Source organism: Teleopsis dalmanni, chromosome 2 (genome assembly GCF_002237135.1).
Source record: "Teleopsis dalmanni isolate 2A chromosome 2, ASM223713v2, whole genome shotgun sequence".
NCBI lineage: Eukaryota > Metazoa > Arthropoda > Insecta > Diptera > Diopsidae > Teleopsis > Teleopsis dalmanni.
This window is the reverse complement of record NC_051847.1, coordinates 203119322-203142361: the sequence shown is the minus strand read 5'-3', so window position 1 is coordinate 203142361 and position 23040 is coordinate 203119322. Positions and strand designations below refer to the sequence as shown.

At 26.7% G+C, this 23040-nt stretch overlaps 1 protein-coding gene across 1 annotated transcript; it reads right to left on the bottom strand.

Moving 5' to 3' along the window:
* Positions 1-2741: 2741 nt before the first annotated feature.
* On the bottom strand, positions 2742-5090 carry LOC119678038 (opsin Rh2-like). Its single transcript, XM_038089676.1, has 5 exons — positions 4900-5090; positions 4757-4832; positions 3437-3927; positions 2948-3373; positions 2742-2874 (listed from the first exon to the last, which is right to left on the bottom strand). The coding sequence occupies exons 1-5, from the start codon at positions 4905-4907 to the stop codon at positions 2745-2747; spliced, it is 1131 nt and encodes a 376-aa protein (XP_037945604.1). The 5' UTR covers positions 4908-5090; the 3' UTR covers positions 2742-2744.
* Positions 5091-23040: the final 17950 nt, after the last annotated feature.

Here is a 23040-nt window from a genome sequence, read left to right as displayed (position 1 = left end):
AGATTAAAGTTTCAATTTGAATTAAGCTTTTATATTAAAATATTATTATAAAGAGGTTTTTTCGAACAGTAGTGAACTACAACAACAAAAAATTTTATTTTATTTTTATATTATTTTAATTAATTGAATTTTTGGCTGACCATACTGCTGTTTCGAGTATTTCCAAATACCCATTATCAGTGGTCTTGGAAATAATTCTTATATTTAATTATTCGTAAATAATTATTTTTTGATACTGCAAGTACCAGAAATCGAACTCCAAAGCCGTACTTGACTTTTTATGTTCGCATATTTTTCTGGAGTTTTGTTACTTTCGCTATGAAAGTTTTTATTAACAACTTTACTTGCTGTGTTTATATTAGCACGAAATTATAAAATATTATTCAAAAAATTAACTTTGTAAATGGCAAAAAATAGTAAATAAAATATTACAAAGAAAAGAGCTAATAATTACATGACATAATTAAATAAGAAAGTCTTAAGAAGAAAACCTTGTATACTTGACTTCCAAATACATAGACCTTAAAACCTTATTAAAGTAGTACGAAAACCACTTAAGTTGTACTTTTTCACAACCCACAAAATAATACGAATGAAAAAAAAATTTAGAATTTTCATTTTGATTTTGAAAAGAAATATTTACAACATAAAATTAAAAATCAACATTTTTTGTAACTTCAATAAAAATCGCGCAAAAGTCTAACGAGTAAATAAGAGCCAAAAATGTTTTCATGCTTTAATGCTATGCAATACTTTTCCCTAAACATTGGTTACATGTACATATATTTTCAGTTTAGGTACCCACATATACCTCCCTCTATATATATTTGGTTTTTACTTTTTATTAAGAATAAAACAAATATTTAACTTTGGTTGCGAAGAAATTCCTTTAGAATCAACTTGCCTACTTTGACTCTTAACTTTACTTAAAAGCATCCTTTTCGGTTTTGGCAGTATAAAAGTCATTACATACTTGCATATATTATCGAAACTTTTTAATTTAATGTTTTTTATTTGCTTGTTTATACAGTATACATATATTGTCAAAGAGAAGGCGGTACGTAAAAAATTTAATAGCGTAAAGATAATTTATTGGAAACTCTTTTTAAAACTGATGCAAATGAAACTACCCGTAAATAAGATTTAATGAAAAGACTGCTTTAGATATACTTAATTTTAATACTATCAATATTGGGACTAATATATATGGAGTTATACTCTCACTCGTATTTATACAATGCTTCAAATATAAATCAGAAAATTCTATTCAATTAAAATGAATTTGGAATATATTAAAAGACTGCTTTAGATATACTTAAAATTATTACTACCAATATTGGGACCAATATATATAGGATTAATACTATCACTCGTATTCATACAATGTTCCTAGTATAAATCAGAAAATTCTATTTAATTAAAATGAGTTTGGATAATATATTTTTTAAATATTGTAAGTTTACTAGAAATGGATTGAAAATGATAAGAAATAAAAATAATTAAATAAACAAATAATGAAGCTTCCGTCTAATAAAATTTCAAACATTTCTGCTTTTGAAATGTAATTAAGAAATATTAAACAATAATAATTAATCTTTTTCTTACTTGAACTTAATTGCCAAAGTAGACGATCAGCAGTCCATATTGTTTCGGCTCATATTATATTATAATATTCTCAATACACGATAGTAGCTGTTCAAAATTTAAACCGATTATCTCAGGATCTCAAAGGTTAATAAGGTCAATATCCAGATATGCATTTATCTCTTCATTCTTATTAAGAATTTGTAAGATTATATGGTCTCCGACGTGTGATTTCTTTTGTTTTACACATCTTTAAATACTTGCAGTTAATTTATAATATATCCAAATATTTGATCTTATTTTAAATTTTTAGGATTATTTAAACAAATATACCTTTGTTTAGTGACCTTCTGAATATAGTTCCTCTGCAAACTCAAAAGCAATACATTTTTTGAGTTTCTATCTAAAAACTTTTTAGTCATTGTTTTATAAAGTAACTATTAATTTCATTAAAATATTTCATATTTATGAACAAAATAGGTATATAAATAAAGTCAAACTTCCATAACTCGAAGTACCATTTTGCAAAAAAAAAGGTTTGAGTTATGGAGACTTCGAGTTAAAGAATTTTTTGTAATTGTATGTACTTTGCTCTCTAAACCCTGTTGCACTCTATTTAGTTCGTGTTATAGAAAATTCGAGGTATAGAATTTCGAGTTATGGAAGTTTGACTTTAATTCTAGTAAATGATTAATACATTTGTTTAGCATATAAGAAAATGTCGACAATTATAGTAATCACAATAATGCGTAATAATATCATCAGCAATACCTTTTAAAAGACATTTTTTTAAACTGAAACAAAAATTATTTTTTACGAATTACTTGCATTTCACAGGTAACAGTAACTATCTATATCTAACAGTTGCATAGTAACTATCGTACAATATAAAGAAAAACTATTTTTATATTTCGTATTCCGCTGTCATAATAAGTTTTTATATTTATTATTTTTATAACTTTTGGTCATTTTCCATGACATTTGCTTTATATTTTTTTGTTGAATTTTTTTATCTTTTAATATTATATATTATTATTGTGAGAATATTCGTATTTAATTATCAAAAAAGTTTAATCCTTGTTGCTCCTTCGTTGAATTACTAATTTTTTTCACATTTTTGGTCATTTTTAATGACATATATTGTTTTTATGTGTTAATGTTTAAGCCTTTGACTCAGCTTCCGATACCGTTTGTACTTCTGAGTTTGGTCCCTCAGGTTTTGGTTCGTCTGTTGAGCCCACTACACACATAGGACATTTTTCCTTTAAAACAATTCTATATTTTGGATGGCTATTAAGTTAAAATGCAATAATTAATTTTTTATATTAAAATTTAAGATTATTTTTATCTATAATAAGTTTACCTTATAGCATATACAAGCGGATTGTAAACAGCACTGGTTTTTGCAAAAGTAGCTCCCCAAATTGTAGTAAGAGGTGTTAAGCCATCGATTTTAAAAAGTCCATGGTATGTTATAATTAAATACGGTGTCCAAGCCATAAACCATAGTGATATAGTAGTCAATGCTACCTTAGCCAATTTTGCTTCAGCACTTTTCTCACAATCTTCAGAGGAACGTAATGATCGCACATTCATTTTCTTTGCTTGTTCACGCATTGCACGCTCGTGAGCCGAGACGGCAGCTATTATATACCAGTACGCATAGCAAATCAACAAAAGCGGGGTATAATATACAAAACAGGAGTAAAAGATGAGATAAGTTCGTGGATTCCAACTGCGTGACATATAATCAATGGTGCATGCGGTTAAATTACCCTCAGGTACATATCTATAAGATTTTATTGTTTTTTAAAGAATTATTTAATAAAATTAAAAATATTTAATTAATAACCTGCTCCACCCGAACAATGGTGTAATTGTCCAAAAAGTAGCAAAGCACCAGATGGCAAATATTTTCAGAACAGCTAATTTAATAGTCATTGGACGTCCACTAACACCTTTCACAATGACATTGTAACGATCTAATGCTATCATGCACATAGACCATATCGAAATACAACCAAACATTGAACCACAGACTGCATAGATATCACACCACAATGGACCCAATATCCAAGTTTCATAATAAAAATTAATAACCATTATTGGGGATTGTGAAATCATCATACAAAAATCAGAGAAAGCCAAATTTATAACCAATAAATTTGCTGGAGTGCGCAACGATTTAGTACCACCAAATATGTAGAGTACCATAAAATTACCACATATTGACATAAGTGTTATAGCAACTGTAAACACACCTAATATCTGACTCATTTTACTCTCTAACGGTGGATATCTACTCCAATATTGATTGACTAAATGAATCATATCGGGTGTAACCTGTGAAATAAATATAGAAAATCTTATGAAAATATGATATAGATACATGTTACATATATATGTAGTATATATACATGTGTGTATATACATATACATGTACATATGTATATGTATATATATGTATTACATACATGTGGTTAACTTATATATATAAATATATATAAATATACCGTATACCAAATATCGTAGAGAAAAAGTTAAATATGATCACGCATATATCTTTCAGTAATGATGTATATATAAATTTTATATATCTTCAACCATTTTTTTTACATTTTACTTCTATTTTATAGGAGTATTCTATATAAATAATATTATAGAATGCATATATAAACAATAACTATTTGTTACGTTCGCAGAATTGAAATGATATAATTATTTTTATTATTTTTAATAAAATGAATCATAATTTTTTGGAATTATACTATTTATATCAATAACATAAAATATTAATAATAATAAATAAAATATTTAACCAAAAGTTTTTTTTTAAAAAAAATATGAAATAAAGGATATGTTCCAAAACGCAGACTTGGTATTATATAGCTATGTATATAGGTGCTGAACCAAATTTTTTCAGATATTGGATGGTTTTTTAACCCAAGCTGCCGTTTATATATAAATTGATTAAAAAAAATTTGCAATAGAAGGATTAGATTTTTATAAAAGTATATTACTTTTATTATCGGTTATTTGCAAAGTTCATATTATACAATATTTTTTGCTAGTTATCACAGTGAGTAAATAAGGACATCCATTGTGACAACAATAAATACAATTATTCATTAATTTTATCACTGTGACAATTATCAAGATTGTTTTCACTTACACGATCCAACACGGATCCATTTCCTGACTGAGCTTCAAATCTTGGACTGGAAATATCCATTGACATGCCATAATAACTGTATCAAATGGAAAATTTGAAAAGAATAATTTTAAAGAAATATTGAGTACTTTTAAATAACGCACCGCTCCATTTTGAATAATTCACTTCTACTTTTTTTAATTTTACTATTATTGAGTTAAATATTTATTTTTCCGTACGTTATTTTTCACATTATTAAAAACACTTTAATGAGCTCACATTTATGCAGGAACCGTTGCTGAAACCGAACTATGCTGTTTCCCCTGGTTCGAATGGTATTTGAACTTGTGCGATGGCACTTAGATGTCCGCTTATATATGCACGGCTCTGACCAAAAACCGCCATTCTGTCATTTAAAGCACTAATTCGATTAGCAGTGACAAAGTGCATCATAAACACGAACTGCATTTGCTTCTCTGCACGCAAATTTTGATTTTCCATGAATCGCTAGTGTCAATCATATACGATTGAATATTCTGGTAAACAATTTTTTTGTTAAATTTTTTTAACATTTTCTTTTACTTTTCTAATTTTCTTTATGGTTATACAATTATACTAAAGTTGCGATACATTCGATAGAATTAATTTAACAGATACTTTTTCACATACACTAATTGAAAATCAAAGCTTATATGGTTTATATACCACATGAAGTGTATTTCGTGTTTTGTAAAGAAATTGTTGATGTTGCAATTCATCAAATAAATCAATAACTGCTGCGGTTGTCTGTAATACGTATACAGGTGCAGATGTTATAGATATGTATGAGAAATATTAGTCTTAATATTAGTTTTCAAGTTTAGTTATGTGCTATGAAAAGTTCTAATATAAGCAATATTGCTTTATAACAAGTAACTATAAGTTACAGCTATTTAAAACAAACCCTAAAGGATAGCGTAGAACTAATGCTTTTGTATTAAATAAGCCATGTATTTTGTATAAATAAGCCATCTTTAATTAGCACCAAGTTCTGAGCATATCTAATATGAAAGTAGATTTGATTTTAAGAACAGACTTTGAGAAGATTTTTCAAGGTACCATGGTACATTAGAACGAATGACATCCTCAGGGACCTCGAAATTTATCCGATCACAAAATACATAAAGGATAGAACCCTGAAATTATTTACGAAAACTGACAGGATTGCCAACACCGCGGTATCAAATCTCAGAATGGTTACAGGCCCCTCGGGGAGGTTTGCAGATATGAGGTGACTTATTTCTTAGTCTGATAAAATGATAAACAATGATTCAGTCAAGGCGTAAAGAGAGATTATGAAGAACCTTGTAAATAAAAAAAACCTTAAAATGTTAAATTTGAAATTGATTATAAAGCTTTAAAAAAATCAAATTCTTCTCTAAAACTATTTGTATTCGTAATAATTCTATTAAATTAAAACCAAATAAAAAATAAAATAAAATAAAATAAAATAAAATACGAATAAAGTAAAATAAAATAAAATAAAATAAAATAAAATAAAATAAAATAAAATAAAGTAAAATAAAATAAAATAAAATAAAATAAATAAAATAAAATAAAATAAAATAAAATAAAATAAAATAAAATAAAATAAAATAAAAAATAAACAAAATAAAATAAAATAAAATTAACAAAATAAAATAAAATGAAATAAAATAAAATAATATAAACAAAATAAAATAAAATAAAATAATATTACTTAAAATTTATTTATGAACTGTGAAGTGACAAAAAAATAATAAATTGTATTATAAATAATTATTTTATTTATCTAAAAAGTACACTTAGTGCTTAAAGTTTTTAGTTATTAATAACATAATTATTTCTTAGCGAAATACTTATATGATTAGTGCTCTTCAGATATTACAACAATTGCTGGATAATAAAAATAAGAGACAATTGAGGTTACAGTGAAAACCAGGAAAAAAGAAAACCAGTAACTTCTTTCAAACAGTGTGTGACATAAAAGTCCTATGAATATTGGTGAAATAAGATATAACATATTCTATGTTCTATAAACTTCATATAAATTGAAAGAGGAACTGACTGAAATTAGTAGATATATCGTTAGTAAATAAAATTTTAAAATATATTTTAATTTCCAAATTTTTTTAAACTTTTTCATACAGATATTTATCGATTTTATTAAATAATTATCTATGTACTTTAAAATAGTAATGTTTAAAAATAATCTAGTAACACAGCACTTTTGTATATAAAAATTTTAACATTCCTACATTTACTTTTCAATCCAGATCTCAATAAACAAATATTAAAAATGAAATATTGAACAATTTTACTTTAAACTAAGGTCAGAGGTATTTCGTTTTAATTTTGAATTTAAAACACACAAAATTAATCAGTGATTGAAATTTCAATTCAATGAGAATTAAAAAGTGCTCTTGCGAACGTCAAATAAGTGGTCAGTATGTAGAAAGCTCAATTCACAAACATCGTAGCTGTCCCAATATGGCCAATATTATTGCTGAGGAAAATGTGACAACTCCATCAAGTATTGCATGTGTTTCTAAATTGAATAGTACTAGTGCTGCAAATGTAGTTCTTAAAACTGACGTATCTGAAAAGAACTACAATCGCATAAATCACAGAGCAATGGAATCCGGAGAAAGTTGTGTTTATGACGATACTACTATTCACAAACAAAAGGATAAAACTGGAAACAATGATGCGCAAATCTCTATCAAAACTGCAAGTAATAATGACTGCTGTGGAGTCTCTAATGAAATTATTACTTCACCTACCGACGAATACCAATGTCGACTAGAAACAAATCATGAAATTTGGGAAAATATTTCTGAAAATATTTCTGATTACTTTTCTAAAAAAAGTACTATAATTTTTCTAGTCGATTATATACAAGATTATTATGACCAACTTCTATATGAAATCGATACTTTATCGAGGAGTGATGTAATACAAAAAATTAATGCATACCAGGAATTTGGTTTCTTGATACAAAGAATGAATAAGGCTCTATTACGAAACGCAAAGAACTTTGAACTAAATATAAATGATCAATTTAGGAAAGAGAAGTTACGTAAAGATGCAGAAAAAAAGAAACACGACGAGGTTAAGCAAGAATACATAGAGGATATATTTAAGCTAATTACAATTTGTGAGAAAGCATACAAAACAGGTCAATGGGATTTCGATTGTAATTTTAAAACGTTTGACAAGAAAGACCTTTTGGATCGTTAATATGTTACTTTGACTACATATATATACTTTGACTATATATATATATTTTGAAATTTTCTATGACTCTAAGATTTCAACATGACGAAAGTTAATTTTCATATGTAACTATAAAAATGTGTGAACGGTAAACGGATATCTTATAAAACAATGTACTTAACAGTAACTTTAGTAATCAAAAATAAAGATAGTGAGCTTAAAGTAACAAATTATTCATACCAAAAATTAAAAAATAAATTTTGGATAAAATTTAAATTAAAGATCGTACTTTAAATTCACTGAAACATTCGAGCTACCATACTAAAATATTTTATCTATTGAAAAAAGAATATGCTTAGGATAATTTCAGGGTTCTATCCTTTATGTACTTTTTGATCGGATCAATCTTTAGATCCCTGAGGATGTCATTCGCCGTATTGTACCATGGTACCTTGAAAAGTCTTCTCAGAGCCTGGTTTTGTGTTTTTTTTCTAGCTGGCAAATAGTAGTGTTTGCGGCCTTGCTGAACGCTACACATCCATATAGAAGTGACGGTTGAATTATTTATATAACGAATTATTTATATAACAGCTTTCTGTTCTTAGTATTGAGATTTTTTTTTGAATGATGGTTGGAGGTGATAAAAAATTTTGACACAGCCAAATGAATATAAATTTTTTCATTAATCCTTTACAAAGTATAAAGACAGACTGCCGAAACTATTGTAAATACTTTAAAGAGATATGTACAGGATATATATATATATATATATATATGCTATACATGTAACTTAACTTAAATGATATTTAGTTTTCTGTTATCTATGCTTAGCACGTATATGTATGTAGATATGCAGGGTAATATACAAAATATCATTATGCATATACTTTTTCAGTCGTTTTATTATAGTTCTTTAGAAAATAAGGCGTAAATTTTTTTATTTTTTTTTTAATGAAATTAGTGAAAAGTAACAATATCACTTCAAAAACTCCGATTGAATTATTAAATATTTCTCTGGATAAAGAACAAAATAAATGAAAAAATATTTTTTATTTTTGAATTAAGAATAATATGAAGCTACAAACAAAAATGTCTTCATTAAAACTGGTATTATAATTGAATTGCATATTTCGTTTTGATTTCATGTCATAAACTTTTATGTATATGAGTGACTGTATCCTTGCTAGCTCAAGCCTTTGACACACACAACACAGTTTTTGCATTATCTGTATTATTTTGCTTATTGTTATTGCTTTGGTGGACTAAATTGTAAATTTGTGCAGTATATCTAATCGTATTGCATTCATATGAGAGCTTGAGTATGTATATCAGCACACTTTCCAGGCACATCCTTGCATCGATTATTCAAATTTCTTGATTTCCTTTATTTTGCTTTTAATTATAATATACAAATAAGTGCAGAATTAAAATAATTTATAGAAAACAAAGAACTAAAAACTATAATAGGAAAATAAAGCTTATAAGAACTTCAGAAATGTTTTTATTTTTTTAGTTTTAATTAGTTATGATGACTTAAAAACTGTACTGATTCTTTATTAAACTTATGTATATTTAATTGTATGTAGAGAACATATTCTATCCAATCAATTTTTTACTATTTATAAGGCGGTAAATAGTATGAGCAAAGAGATCCTAATAAAGAAAACGTAAAGTTAAAAAATAATTTTTTTTACGAAATATTCGTATATCACATTTTCTTTCCTGAAAATTGCCATCTGAATGCATTTGCTGCATGCACTCAAGTGTCACTAATTCCTATGCGGCACTACGGAGTGCATTCCATCTTGCAGTTGATTATGTTGCACTGTTGCTATGTAATGACGCAGCGCAATTCACTGCCAAGATGTGCGCCGATTTTAGCGAACCGAAATAAATTTGAAAAGTTTTACTTTGATTGAATACGGAAAATGTAGATTTCTCTAAAGAGACTTTCTTAGAAAATCATCTATGAAGCTATATATGAAGTCATTCTGTTGTAACTTTATATTAAAGTTTCTTTCTCAGATAAATTGCTTAGTGCAAAACTTTTAAAGACTTATAAGTGTAAGCAAAAATAAATTTATAGCTTAGAAAATTTGCTTGTAGTGAAAATCTATAAATTTAAAATATAATATTTCAATAAATCTTTTGATATAATGTTATCGTGTGGTTTATACATAAGTTTCGTTTCAAGTCATTTAATATTAACTTAAAAATTTAAGGCTGCAGTTAAATTACTTACTTTAATCCAACAGATGTCAAGAGGTAAAGTTTGAATGAATATTATTCAGAACATTAATAAAATAATATCACAGTAAACAATAAAAACTTTTCGTTCTATGGAATGAAATACATTTAAAATAGAAAAAGTGACATTAATGAAAAAATTTTCAAAACTGAAAAATTTTTAAGATTTAAGCAAGGAAAGGTTCTTGAGCTGATTCTACAGCTATTTCGAAGTATCTATATCAAATATCTATCATTACTAAACTTTAGAAACATCTATTGCTTTCATTTTTCGAATATAATTTCTTCCTTTTCAATACTTTGCTCTTGACAGAGCGTGGTGGCGTAATATATAATTAGAATATAATATAATATGCATATATTATATATTCGAATACAATTAGCGAGCTACAAATGATAGAAACTGAATATTGTCAAATTTAAACTGTGGATTAGTGCAATTGCACACAAAACTTATGTACATTTAATTGGAATTAGTTATATTTAAAGCTTGACCGATATCTGTGATTCATCCATTAATAAACTTCACGTTTTCTATATTGTTAATTAAAACTAATGTATAAACGACAGCTATATAAATTAAAGTAATTATAAATATATAAGAAAATATAAAATATCTGAAAAGATCTGCAAAAGTTTAGTTTTATAATTTACTTCACATACGAGTACTCGTGTTTGTAAAAAATTATTGCTTAAAAAATTTTATTTAAGAGCTAAAATACTATTCTATCCTGCTAATACTTATAAGTGTAGATTCTATTGAACATTTAATATAATCTTAAACTTAAAATTTATATTTAAATGACTTCATGAAATATGAGTAAAATAACTCATGTAAGCAAAAAAAAATAATATTTAATTGAAAGTGAAATATTCTCTTATGTATAATACGATATAATACGAATATAATCGTATCAATAGTTATAATTTACTAAGCTAATTAAACTTTATAACAGAATTCATTATTAATGAATTAATATAAGAAGAATATTCTGTTTATTATAACAGAATAATCAGTGACGTCGGTAGGCGTCAGCGATATCGGCGATCACAGACGGCCTCGCCCCCATAGGGGCCTCGCAAAAAGTTACCGACTGTGGATTCTAAGCACTTAATAAATATTTTGAACAATTTGATTTGATGATGTCATTAACCATATTCGAAATATTTCTGAATGTTTATATAGTAACCAGCTTCATGTTCACAGTTCCAGTCAGTATTGTTTCGACGGAAAGAAGCTTCTTAAAGTTAAAATTGATTAAGACGTACTAGAAAAGTATAATGATCCAAGAGAGACTATCTCCATTGGAAATTCTATAAACTAAAGCAAAAATAGCAGCTGGCGCAAATTATGATATTATTTAAAAAAAAATTGAGTGAAGCTAAAAGTAGGAAAATTCATTTATTTTAATTTGATTTGCAATACAACTTTCAATCATGCTTTGTCATATTAGTGAATGTAGCTTATTTACTTTTACAACTGGATTATAAAGGGAGCCTCGCAATTCTAATGTCGCCGACATCCAGAGTTGGTATAGCTCCGCCACTGAGAATAATTATACTAAAAACATAAACATTTTTAGTTTTATACTACGATTTCCTAATGCTTTAGTATACCATATATAACTTACAAATACAAACTTAGACAATTTAAAAAGATTGAATTGTACTATAATTATAACTGAGTTACAATTACAGTGGGACCATTTATACACATAATCAGAATGTTCCAGAGAAATGCATTGCAAGCACACTGCGTACATTTTCATAAAAGTGAAAATTAGACTTACTCATTAGAGAAAGAGTTTCAACATGTCTGGTCTATATATACACTGCAAAATTGATACAAATCATGTAGATTACTTATAACTGATTGAATAACGTTAAGAAGACAGCTTCAACTTCAAACAAATGCTTCCCAAACAAATCTATAAATATTTATTGTTATAATTACATTTTAAAAATTATACTGAAAAATGTACTATCTTAGATGTAACCATTATTCACGTTATTTAACTTATTTATATCACCATCTTGATAAAATTATGGAGTTTCAAATATATTGATGTGAAAATGATTTTGATAATTTTAAGCTTTTATAGTTTTAAGATAGCATTAACATAACTCATTATAAAAAATTGACTTTTCTTTCAATCCGTATAATAAGAGTGTATATCTTACACGACAGATCATATATTTAAATCAAAAGTTTTTAGTTTTTTATTTTAAATTGCCAGCTTCTCAAATGTAGTTAAATCTCATGTTGCATTATTTTACGACATATCTAAAACAATTGCTTGTCGGAATATAAATCCACTCCATTCACAAGAATATTTATATGAATATTATATATTATAAAGCTCATAGCAATCATTGCATATATATGCCACCGTATCAGCTGTCATATTATTACATATTCTATGCCATACTTACATGTACGAATATATTTAATGCATATGTGAAATAAACGATACTAGATATCTTCATATAGTGACACGACTATTTACTTACATTTCAATAGAGAATTAAAAAAGCTATAAAATATTTTATGACAAACTAGTGTCGGCTAATTATGAAAGACATTTTTGCATTCAAGATACGACAAAATTTTGCACACTGCGTATGAGTGACATATTTTAATTTATGCGTCGTAGAAATGCAAGTGTTATATTATACTTTGTCATCTGAAATATTATATATGTCATATTATACTTTCTAACAGTTTTGTTTTTGTTGAAAATAATAATTATTAAAAGCAGTAAAATTTATTTAAATAAATCCATATAAAATACCAAAATGGTTTTAAACTCATCGCACTCGACACTTTATGATCTTGGTAATGTACTAATAGCGTTGTTAGTGCACTTATACCATTACGTAGCGTTGCACTACTGCAAACTTTATATTGCCAAATATCTTCATTGCTCTTGAGCAAACTCTCGCAATATGTCAACTCCTTCTTGACTTCAATGAGTACTAATTCACCTTCAGGCAATGCAGCTGGCGGTAGCTTATTCGACAAATAATCCTCTATTATATTCACAGTAGTATTGCTAAATTGTAAAGCCTCCAACATTTCTTCAGTGGCAAATGTTGCTTGACGGTTTGTTGTTGAAGTGCCCACAGTTTCATTTGTTGCTGGTACATCACAGCAGACATTCTGAAAGTATCATTTATTGTACAAATGTTAATATTAAAATAATGAAACATATTTCAAAAACTCTTACGTTAATAATACTTAATATAGTTATCACAATTAATAAAAGTTTCAACATTTCTAGTTTATGCTAAAGTTTTGTGAAGACTGCTATGAAAATAATGTAGTTTCCATCTGTGGAACAAAATTTGAATGAACACGATGAAGAATTGCTGTATTAACAAGCTTTAGACTATCTTTTCTTTATTTTCGTTTTATCTAGATAAGATAATAAAAATTGGTGCATATATAACTCATAATTAGTTTTAATTGTTTTATTATAATTGTTGCTCTAAACTGTCAAATAAATATAAATATAATATTATATAGTAAAGAATGGTTAATAAAGCTCTACTCATAAAAAAGTTAAGTAAACTAAAGTCAATAATTAATTTGGCTTTAATTTAAAATTTGTCATATCCTGAGTGATTAAACTCGGATGGAACAATGGAGACAATGTAATGCTTCTAATTTTTCTACATTCCTTCCTCTTGTTTTCCAGTTAGTGTATTCCATTCCTGAGAGGGCTTCATTTGCACAATGGATTCACTTTTTGCTTGGCTTTTCAATTATTTTATTTCCCGGTAAACTGTCTAGGAAAATTTCCTCTCGAAAATCTAGGAGATTAACTCTTTAGCTAATCTTATTAAAATAATTTAACAGTTTTACAACTTCTGCTATAAGAGTTAAACAGAAGACGCAATTTGGGACACACCAAAGATCTGAAAGAATTGCAATCGGCTTAACAGTATGAACTTGGTTTCTATTAATAAGTCTTCTGACCTAGTCTTATTGTTTGAAATGACTTCTAACTATAACTAGCTAGCCACAGAATGTTGCTATAGGTGTTTCTCTTAACTGTCTCTAAACATATACTGACACTTCTAGCGAGACGTCCATAAAACCACCAAAGCGCTCTAAACTGTCTTTTAAATTTTTTCACTCCGTTCAATATTCCAGAGAATTTTTAATAAAAAAAAATGAAACGTTATTATTAAAAGTCATTGTTTTATGGAATATAATTTTTCTTATTAAAATGTTATTTCAATGCATGAACTTTTTATCAATGATTACGTTATCTATATAACACCTCCGCGTAAATGTACACAGCTTTAAGATCAAATTTATAATATAAAAAAATAATTTTGAAATATGATAACAATTTTTATGTATTTAACACTTTTGATTTCGTTTGCTTTTTATATATACTGAAGTCTAAATACGTAAAATAAATATTTAAATAAATTCAACATAAAGATGACTAAATATATTGCAAATGCATCTTATTATCATATATGCAGCTATATTATAACTTATGATGAATTAATTATTAAATAAAATAATGTAATAACTATTTAAAGATCTTATCTCTTATTCTCAAGGCAAAATATTTTTATTATCAAAAATAACATAATAAAAAGTTATTGTCCTAATTAAAAACAGATTTACAATTAACATAATAAACATATAAATGCATAAACAAATTATATATTCGATTTTATTATTTAAACAATTAAAATATATATATATTATTGTTTCATATTATTTATTTAATCACTATTTAAAATATATTTTGGTAATACCTATTGGGGATCAATGTGCTTAAACTAGTAAACTATAGTACGTCTGTATTGTAATTTTACAGGTTGTATGCTCTGTCCAAAAGGTTGTAATGTACTTCTTTGGTGTTCTAAATAAAAATAGCTGGATCGTAAATGTATATAATTAATTTTTTTATCATGCAAAATCAATAAATCTATTGCCTGTTAAACAATTAAAATATATATATATTATTGTTTCATATTATTTATTTAATCACTAATTAAAATATATATTGGTAATACCTGTTGGGGATCAATGTGCTTAAACTAGTAAACTATAGTACGCCTGTATTGTAATTTTACAGGTTGTATGCTCTGTCCAATAGATTAAAATGTACTTCTGTGGTGTTCCGAATAAAAATAGCTGGATCATAAATGTATATAATTAATTTTTTTATTATGCAAAATCAATAAATCTATTGCCTGTTAAACAATTAAAATATATATATATTATTGTTTCATATTATTTATTTAATCACTATTTAAAATATATTTTGGTAATACCTGTTGGGGATCAATGTGCTTAAACTAGTAAACTATAGTACGTCTGTATTGTAATTTTACAGGTTGTATGCTCTGTCCAAAAGGTTGTAATGTACTTCTTTGGTGTTCTGAATAAAAATAGCTGGATCGTAAATGTATATAATTAATTTTTTTATCATGCAAAATCAATAAATCTATTGCCTGTTAAATCTGATTACTTGAGCTGCAACTCTTTTTTTTTAATATTTGACTTTAGACATTTACAAATAATTCGAATTTCATTCTTAAATATTTATATTTATATAAGTTTGCGTTGGATGGTGTATGTAGTTAGTATCATCAATATTAAAATTTCATACGACGATATCCCGACATACATTGTAGTGGAAAAATTGTTTCAAATAGTTCAATCAACTGCAATGCAACATGATGATCAATTACTAAGATATATTATATAAAAAGATTTGTAGAACTGAGTTCAGCTAATCCATTTATCCATATCACTTATTAAATTGTGTTCATTTTTGTTTATAAAATAATATTAAATCCTGTACAATTTGAATACATTTTCAAACCACTTGTTGCCAATTTGCCTGTGTGGGTTCAAAATTGCATTTGTGTACATTTAAATGACAAAGGATTTGCATATTTTATGTGTAAGAAGACAACAATCAAGAACTTATGCATATTACCTGTTTTTCTACTTCCGTAAAAAGTACAGTACTTAAATAAGTTTGTGTATGCTTACATGGGAAAGTTCTGAAGTTCTTCTGAAGAACACTTAAGCCACTTGTCAGTGTGAAAATATTTTATATAAAAAATAACTAGTAAAAAGTTTTAATGCACAATTTAAAAACACTTAATAAAAAATCAACTTTAACATTTTAAATTCCCTAATTTTTTTTTAAATTCTTCTTCCTCTTCTTTTCTTTTAAAAAGACGACAAAAAGCAGTCATAAATTGCTGAATACTTGCACATCCTTACAAATGCGATGAGAACGAAATGTGGCAACATGTTTTTGTCATGTTGCGAAGTTCCTGTACGAGTTTCTATTGTAATCTCCTTTGCGCTGGTGAGTTGGTTGGTTGTGGTTTTATATTTTTTATTTAGTTAATAATTCTTTTTTTATTTAATTTCAGTATGTTTTATGCTGCTTGGTTACTTAGGTTAGGTTTTGGTTGTGGTTATGAAAGAAAGCAACATAATTTGAATGTTGCGCCTACTTCAGATTTCCAAACTTTTCAAGAATTGCAAACTTATACATACGATAACATAAAAACATTAATCTACAGATTTATTTAGGAGAACACACCGATATACACGCCTATATGTTGGTTGGGTATTTAGCATATTAAATTGTATCACATGCGCATGGGGGCATAAAAGTTTAAAACATTAAATTCTGAAACATGCTTTAATGTTTCTAGCTTGAGGCGAATATTTCAATTATGTCTTCAAAATTTCTGTAATCAGAATTGTGCTTAAGTTGATAACAATATTTCGGTTTTGATTGCCTTAGGTCAAAATTTATCCAGTATTACTACTAAACAATCCAACAAGTTTTCAGAAAATCTTTCTATAATAACTCATATCGAATGAGATCGAAATAAATAAGTATTTCGAAAAGTATTTATATTAATTTTGTAATATTCTACTTCAAAAATTACTTATTATTATATTGAGACTAGTTGAGTCAGTGCACATGAGCACTTTCACTCTCTATTAACTGCGAGGTTTCTTCATAACCCCTCTATACGCCTTGACTAAATTATTGTATATCACTTCATCAGACTAGGGGGCCTGTAACCATTCTGAAATTCGATAACGTGGTGTTGGTAAGTCTGTCAGTTTTTGTAAATAATTTTAGGGCTCTATCCTTTACATATTTTTTGATCGGATCAATCTTGAGGTCCCTGAGGATGTTTTTCATTCTAATCTACCGTGTTACCTTGAAAAGTCTTCTTAGAGCCTTGCTTCATGCAATTTCTAGCAGGCGAATAGTAGTGTTTGAGACCTTGCTAAACGTACACAACCATATAGAAGTGACGGTCTTATTATTTGGTTATATCACAACTTCCTATAGAGGTGATGAAGAATTTTGGCACAGCTATTCTTCTTAGTTAAACATGTTTAAGCCATGTGAATCGTTTTTCCACCGTGATGTCTAGATATTTAATGCTCTTCTCCCAGTTTATTACCATATCTCCCACTCTCACTGTCGACGGGTTCTGTCTCCACTTACGCGTAATAAACAGAGTCTTAGTTTTTTCATTATTGATTTTTATTTTTCATTTCTGGAAATACTGCTATATGTATTTATATATGTTATCACATAATATATAATTTTTATAGTAATAAATTATGTTTTGTTAAAAATATTTCTTTCATTAATGAAATACCATTTTTAAGCAATATTCGTAAAATATTTGCCCATCATAAAATATTTTAGTTATTTTATATCATTAAGCATAGTTATCAGAATGTTTTAAAAACTTTTGAAATTTTATAATTTTAAATAACTCTATGCCACATTATTTACCTTATAAGCTAACAATATTTAACTTCATAAAAATAAATGCTTCAGCATACAAAATCGTATGACACATTTCCGTGGCTAAAAGCATCGTATATCGTATATGAACCGAAATATTTGCAATATTCTGCAAGAGGAAATACCAACGGTTGGAAACGGCAATGAGCTCAAGTTAATGCACTATGAAATAACCCGCGTTTAAATGCATCAACTTAATTTATTTTAGTTATGTTTTAACATAACTTTTTGCTATGTCAATAAAAAAATGTTCAACGAAATAACTTTAATATCCTTGAACTTTGCTGACGACTACGACTTTCATACGGTTGGCATTGAATTGCCTGGTATTTCATTTCACTGAGCCATCGTGCCTTGGCGTAGCTGACTTACGCTTTTGGTATTTTAACTGCTATTAAACCATCCTTTATGCGCTCATTGGTCTCATAATTTCAAATGGCAATGAAGTAACTACTTTTCAGCACATTTTCTTCAAAAGAAGAAAATATAAAAGACTAACTATGAAATTTAACATCCTATAGTCTAAATAGGAAATTTATAACATAGCCAATAATTTACGAGTATTGCCAATAACTTACACAATTGTGACTATATTTTCCTAGACAATTACAATTATATTTGGGCGGCTTTATGATTGTTTCAGAATTTGTTTGTTTGTGTTTGGCTTATGGCGTATGGCTTATGGCTTCCATGTCGTAAAAGTTTCACAATTTATGGCTTTAACTGTTGTTAGCATATCATTTTGACCAATGATTTTACAAATTAATAACACAAAATGTTAAATCACAAACTCTATGCCTTTTTCTAGTAAATTTGCTAAGTCAATTTATTGAGTTCGATGTCTTGTTGGGTACAAAGTATTTCGCTCAATTTATATATATTTAAGGTCAGTTTTATTACTTGTGGATTATCACCAACATAAAGTTGATGCATTGATTTTATAGACATGTATTTTAGTATTACTAAAATTTACTTGCTATTTTATAAGCTTATATTATATAAGCTTAAATAGATTATTTTAAATTTTGTCTTTTTTACAATTTCATTTTACAATTACTAAAAACTAATTCGACTATAAAGAAACTATAAACAATTTAAATAAATAAAAAAAATCCTAAATCCTGCAAATTTTAAATATTGTGTTTATGAGCTTTAGCATTGCAACCTGCCATTCGCATTCCCTTAAATAATTCATTAACTTTTCAATGTTAATTTTGAAATAATTCTATTAACTTATAACTATATTTATATGTATTTTCACAAAATATCTATTCTCTTGGGTAAAAAGTTTTGTATAAACACACAAAAATTAAATTTTGCCTTCATCGTGATATTTTGTTTTATTTTCCAATCGCTTGGGAGCACATTATCTTAGTTAATAATGCAAAAATGTAATGAAATTAATTATTTTGAATTTTTTATTAATTAAAAAAAATGTATTGAATGTTAATTCAATATTAATATCAAAACAAAAATTTATATGCGTCATAATGCAAATGTCAATAATTCAAAGGAAAATTAGCATTATCGTTAATTTAAGTTATTATAAAATATCACAATAGTCGGAAAGATACATTTACTGTGGACCTAAGTTAACACCCGCGTCCTGTCAAATCCGACCCCTACGCTTAGTTTCATCAACGGCATAATCATGCCTGATTGCTACTAAATGGGACGTCAACTTATGTGTCTGGAAAAGTCCCATTCGGCCTTCGTTGCTCTAAACCTGACAATCGAACTCATTCATTTTTACTTGGGTTATCGAAGAAAGTACACGCAGAATTTTAATATCGTTCTAATATAATTATTAACTGGCGCCCAAGCTTAAAAACCTAAATGAGTAACCAAGTGAAATTGTATATATTATTAACTCCTATACCGAACCAGAAGAGAGGTGGTTCGCGCCGGGATCCGTATAATGGAGACCCATGTATGTGAAGAACATCATATTTCATCTAAAAATCGTTATCATTAAGTTTAAGATATTATAGTAATTTCTTATGCTGAAATAAAATTAAGAGCTGTTATATTTTTTAATTATTGGTGTTTTCTTGCATCACAGTGGGTTTATACTGATAAATCGGACAAGTTTACCTCTAATCTTTGCATGTTGATATAAATTTATTAATTATTGCCTATTTAAGAGCAAATATCCCACAGATGATTAATTTTTGCATGCTTATAAAAACTATTATATATTTTTTACAAACAATACTTATTGAAAATTTCAAATATTTATTTACAAGATGTACATATATACCATGATTGAATATATTATTATTTAAACAAAAATTTAGTGTTTAAGAATGCATACCTAATTTTTTTTTTTTAATTCAGTAAATGAATTTATATAATTAATTTTAACAAACCTAAAGGCAAATCATTTTAAATTAGTATTTTGATTGGAAGAGTGAATAAACATCAACTTCAGGTTATTGCTTTAGAGAAAAGTAGAATAATATTTCATAAATTTCAGTAAAAATATTTTTAATATTTTCTTAAAATTTCTTTTGATATATTTTTTATTTTGTTGATTTTTATTTTCAATAGTATTTTCTATTATTTTCTACATTTATATGTCAAATGTTGCCACCTTCACTGTTGGCTTCGTTACAACTTTCCTGAGTTCGTGATTTTATTCAACACGGACTTTTTCAAAATTAATAAAAGAAAACAGATTTCGTTATATATTCTCATCTATATTTTGTTTGTTGTTTCTGTTTGTTATTTTTGTGCTTTTTGTAGTGTTTTTATAAAGATTTTAAAATATGCTTAAACATCTGTTGTCCTTTTTGCTTGGTAATTGTCTTTTTGCTGTTGGCACACTTGTTCCTTTCGTGTATTTCAAAAAATCTTTCTATATTTATAAAATGTAGAAGAAACTACGGCACAAGAACACTGCTACAGACACAAATAAAATCAATTCATAATTATAATAAAAACTTTATATTTTTCAAAAATGAAAAATGAATTATCAATTGTTTATTCTTCATAATAATATATTTCTAGTTGATTGTGGAAAACATCAAACACGAGTATTTTATTACAATATACAATTCTTATGTTGCACCTTGATAAGATGATTTTTTATTAAAATCCTTCCTTCTTCCACCAACAAATAAATTCAAATCATTGCGAATATCTAGACAACGATGTTTGCAATTCGCCAAATCTTGAAGTCTGTATAAAGGATACATAATAAAAGTATAGTCTTATGTTATATTCTAGGTAACTAGAAGATTTATGAAGTATGTATTCATTTTAGCAATGAAATTTTAGAAGTTAGCAAAAAAAGAGCTATATTATAAATAAAAAAAATCCTCAGGGACCTCAAGATTGATCCTATCAAAAAATACATAAAGGATAGAGACCTGAAATTATTTACGAAAATTGACATGCTTACCAACACCGCGTTATCGAATCTCAGAATGGTTACAGACTCCTCAAAAAGGTATGCACATTATTGCTTCGTCTGATGTAGTGATACATAAACTAATAATTTAATAATTCAATATAGAAGAAATCTTCGATTTGCTGTATTTTTATTTCAATATTACAAATCAAGAAAATTTAATAACAATATTGATTCTAGGTGCCTTACGGTGACATATCTCCATTAAATGAAGGGGAGACGAAGCTAACGAAAAAGTATCTGAGTGAAAAATATAATATATTATGAGTTAATATGATTTTGAATATTCTATATTAAAAATAGAAAAGAGATTTCATTTCACAATATTTTCATCACCAAAAAACTGTATTCTAGTGCTATAACTTAATAAGGTTTTTTGAAATTTAAAAAGGTTTTAACAATTTTTTTAAGTAAATATTATCAAATAATAACATTAATTTAGCATCTCGTCAAATTAAGACGAACAATTCAAAAAATATCACTCATAATGTTATTTGTTACTAAATTCGAATTGAATTAGATATTTATTTTTACAATGGGGAGTGTCCAATAAAATATCCGCTATAAAAAACTTTTAACCATTCAAGCTCTTAAAAACTTCTTAACAGTACCAGAAATACTTCTCAACCTGTGTTGATAAAAGTAATTCCATTTGAAATTTTTACAAGTTAACTAAATCAACAATCTGATGAATTGTAGCATCACATCAAGAATATTCCTTAATCTTTGTTATTGTCCCTCTTCTATTTTCTGAAACATAATTCAGTATTGAGCGCATTTCTCTGGGTTCTGTATAAACTTGATAATCTTATCAGTCATGTATCTTACTTAATACGATTACTATATCTACATAATGTAAGTTATTGAAAAACCAAACATAAGTTAAAAACAATTTAATATCTTAGTGAACTGAATTGCTGGTTATAGAGTACAATTGCATACGTGGCTCAGTTGCAGCAACAAAATTCAGTTTTGTGTAAAGTTTAAATGAAATTTTTTCCACATTTTTTTTTACATATTTGTTATTCAACAAGGTAAATAGTTGTGCAGGTGACAGTCCATGTTTACACTGAGATAGTTTTTCAAGAAGATACAATAAAGTTGGTGTCCTTTAGCTGTTGCAACATGCTAACAAATATTATAAGAAAAATAATTCAAAAAGTAAAATTTGTTTATTAATATGTTTTTTTTACTACTTGTAAGGGTCATCCTTTATGCAACTTACAAAAAAAAAAAAAAAACATATGCATAGTTATTTAAAACTTTGCGGACAAAAAAATATTTAATTAAATAAATGTATGACTTTTGTAATTCAACGAAACTGAAGTAGTTTCAATTAGTATAATAACTGTATTATTATGCAATTATTTTATATATAAAAGAATTTTAAAAAACATGTTTCATACTCCAAATATGCTAAAACCTAATTAGCGTTAATAAAACTTAATTAGCGTTAATAAATGTACCAAACCATTAAATAAAATATTTGCAATATTTAAGAAAACGCAGATTTAATATTGTATTATTTTAATTGTTCAGAGTACGTTATTATAAACAAAAAATAAGGTCAAGCAAATCAA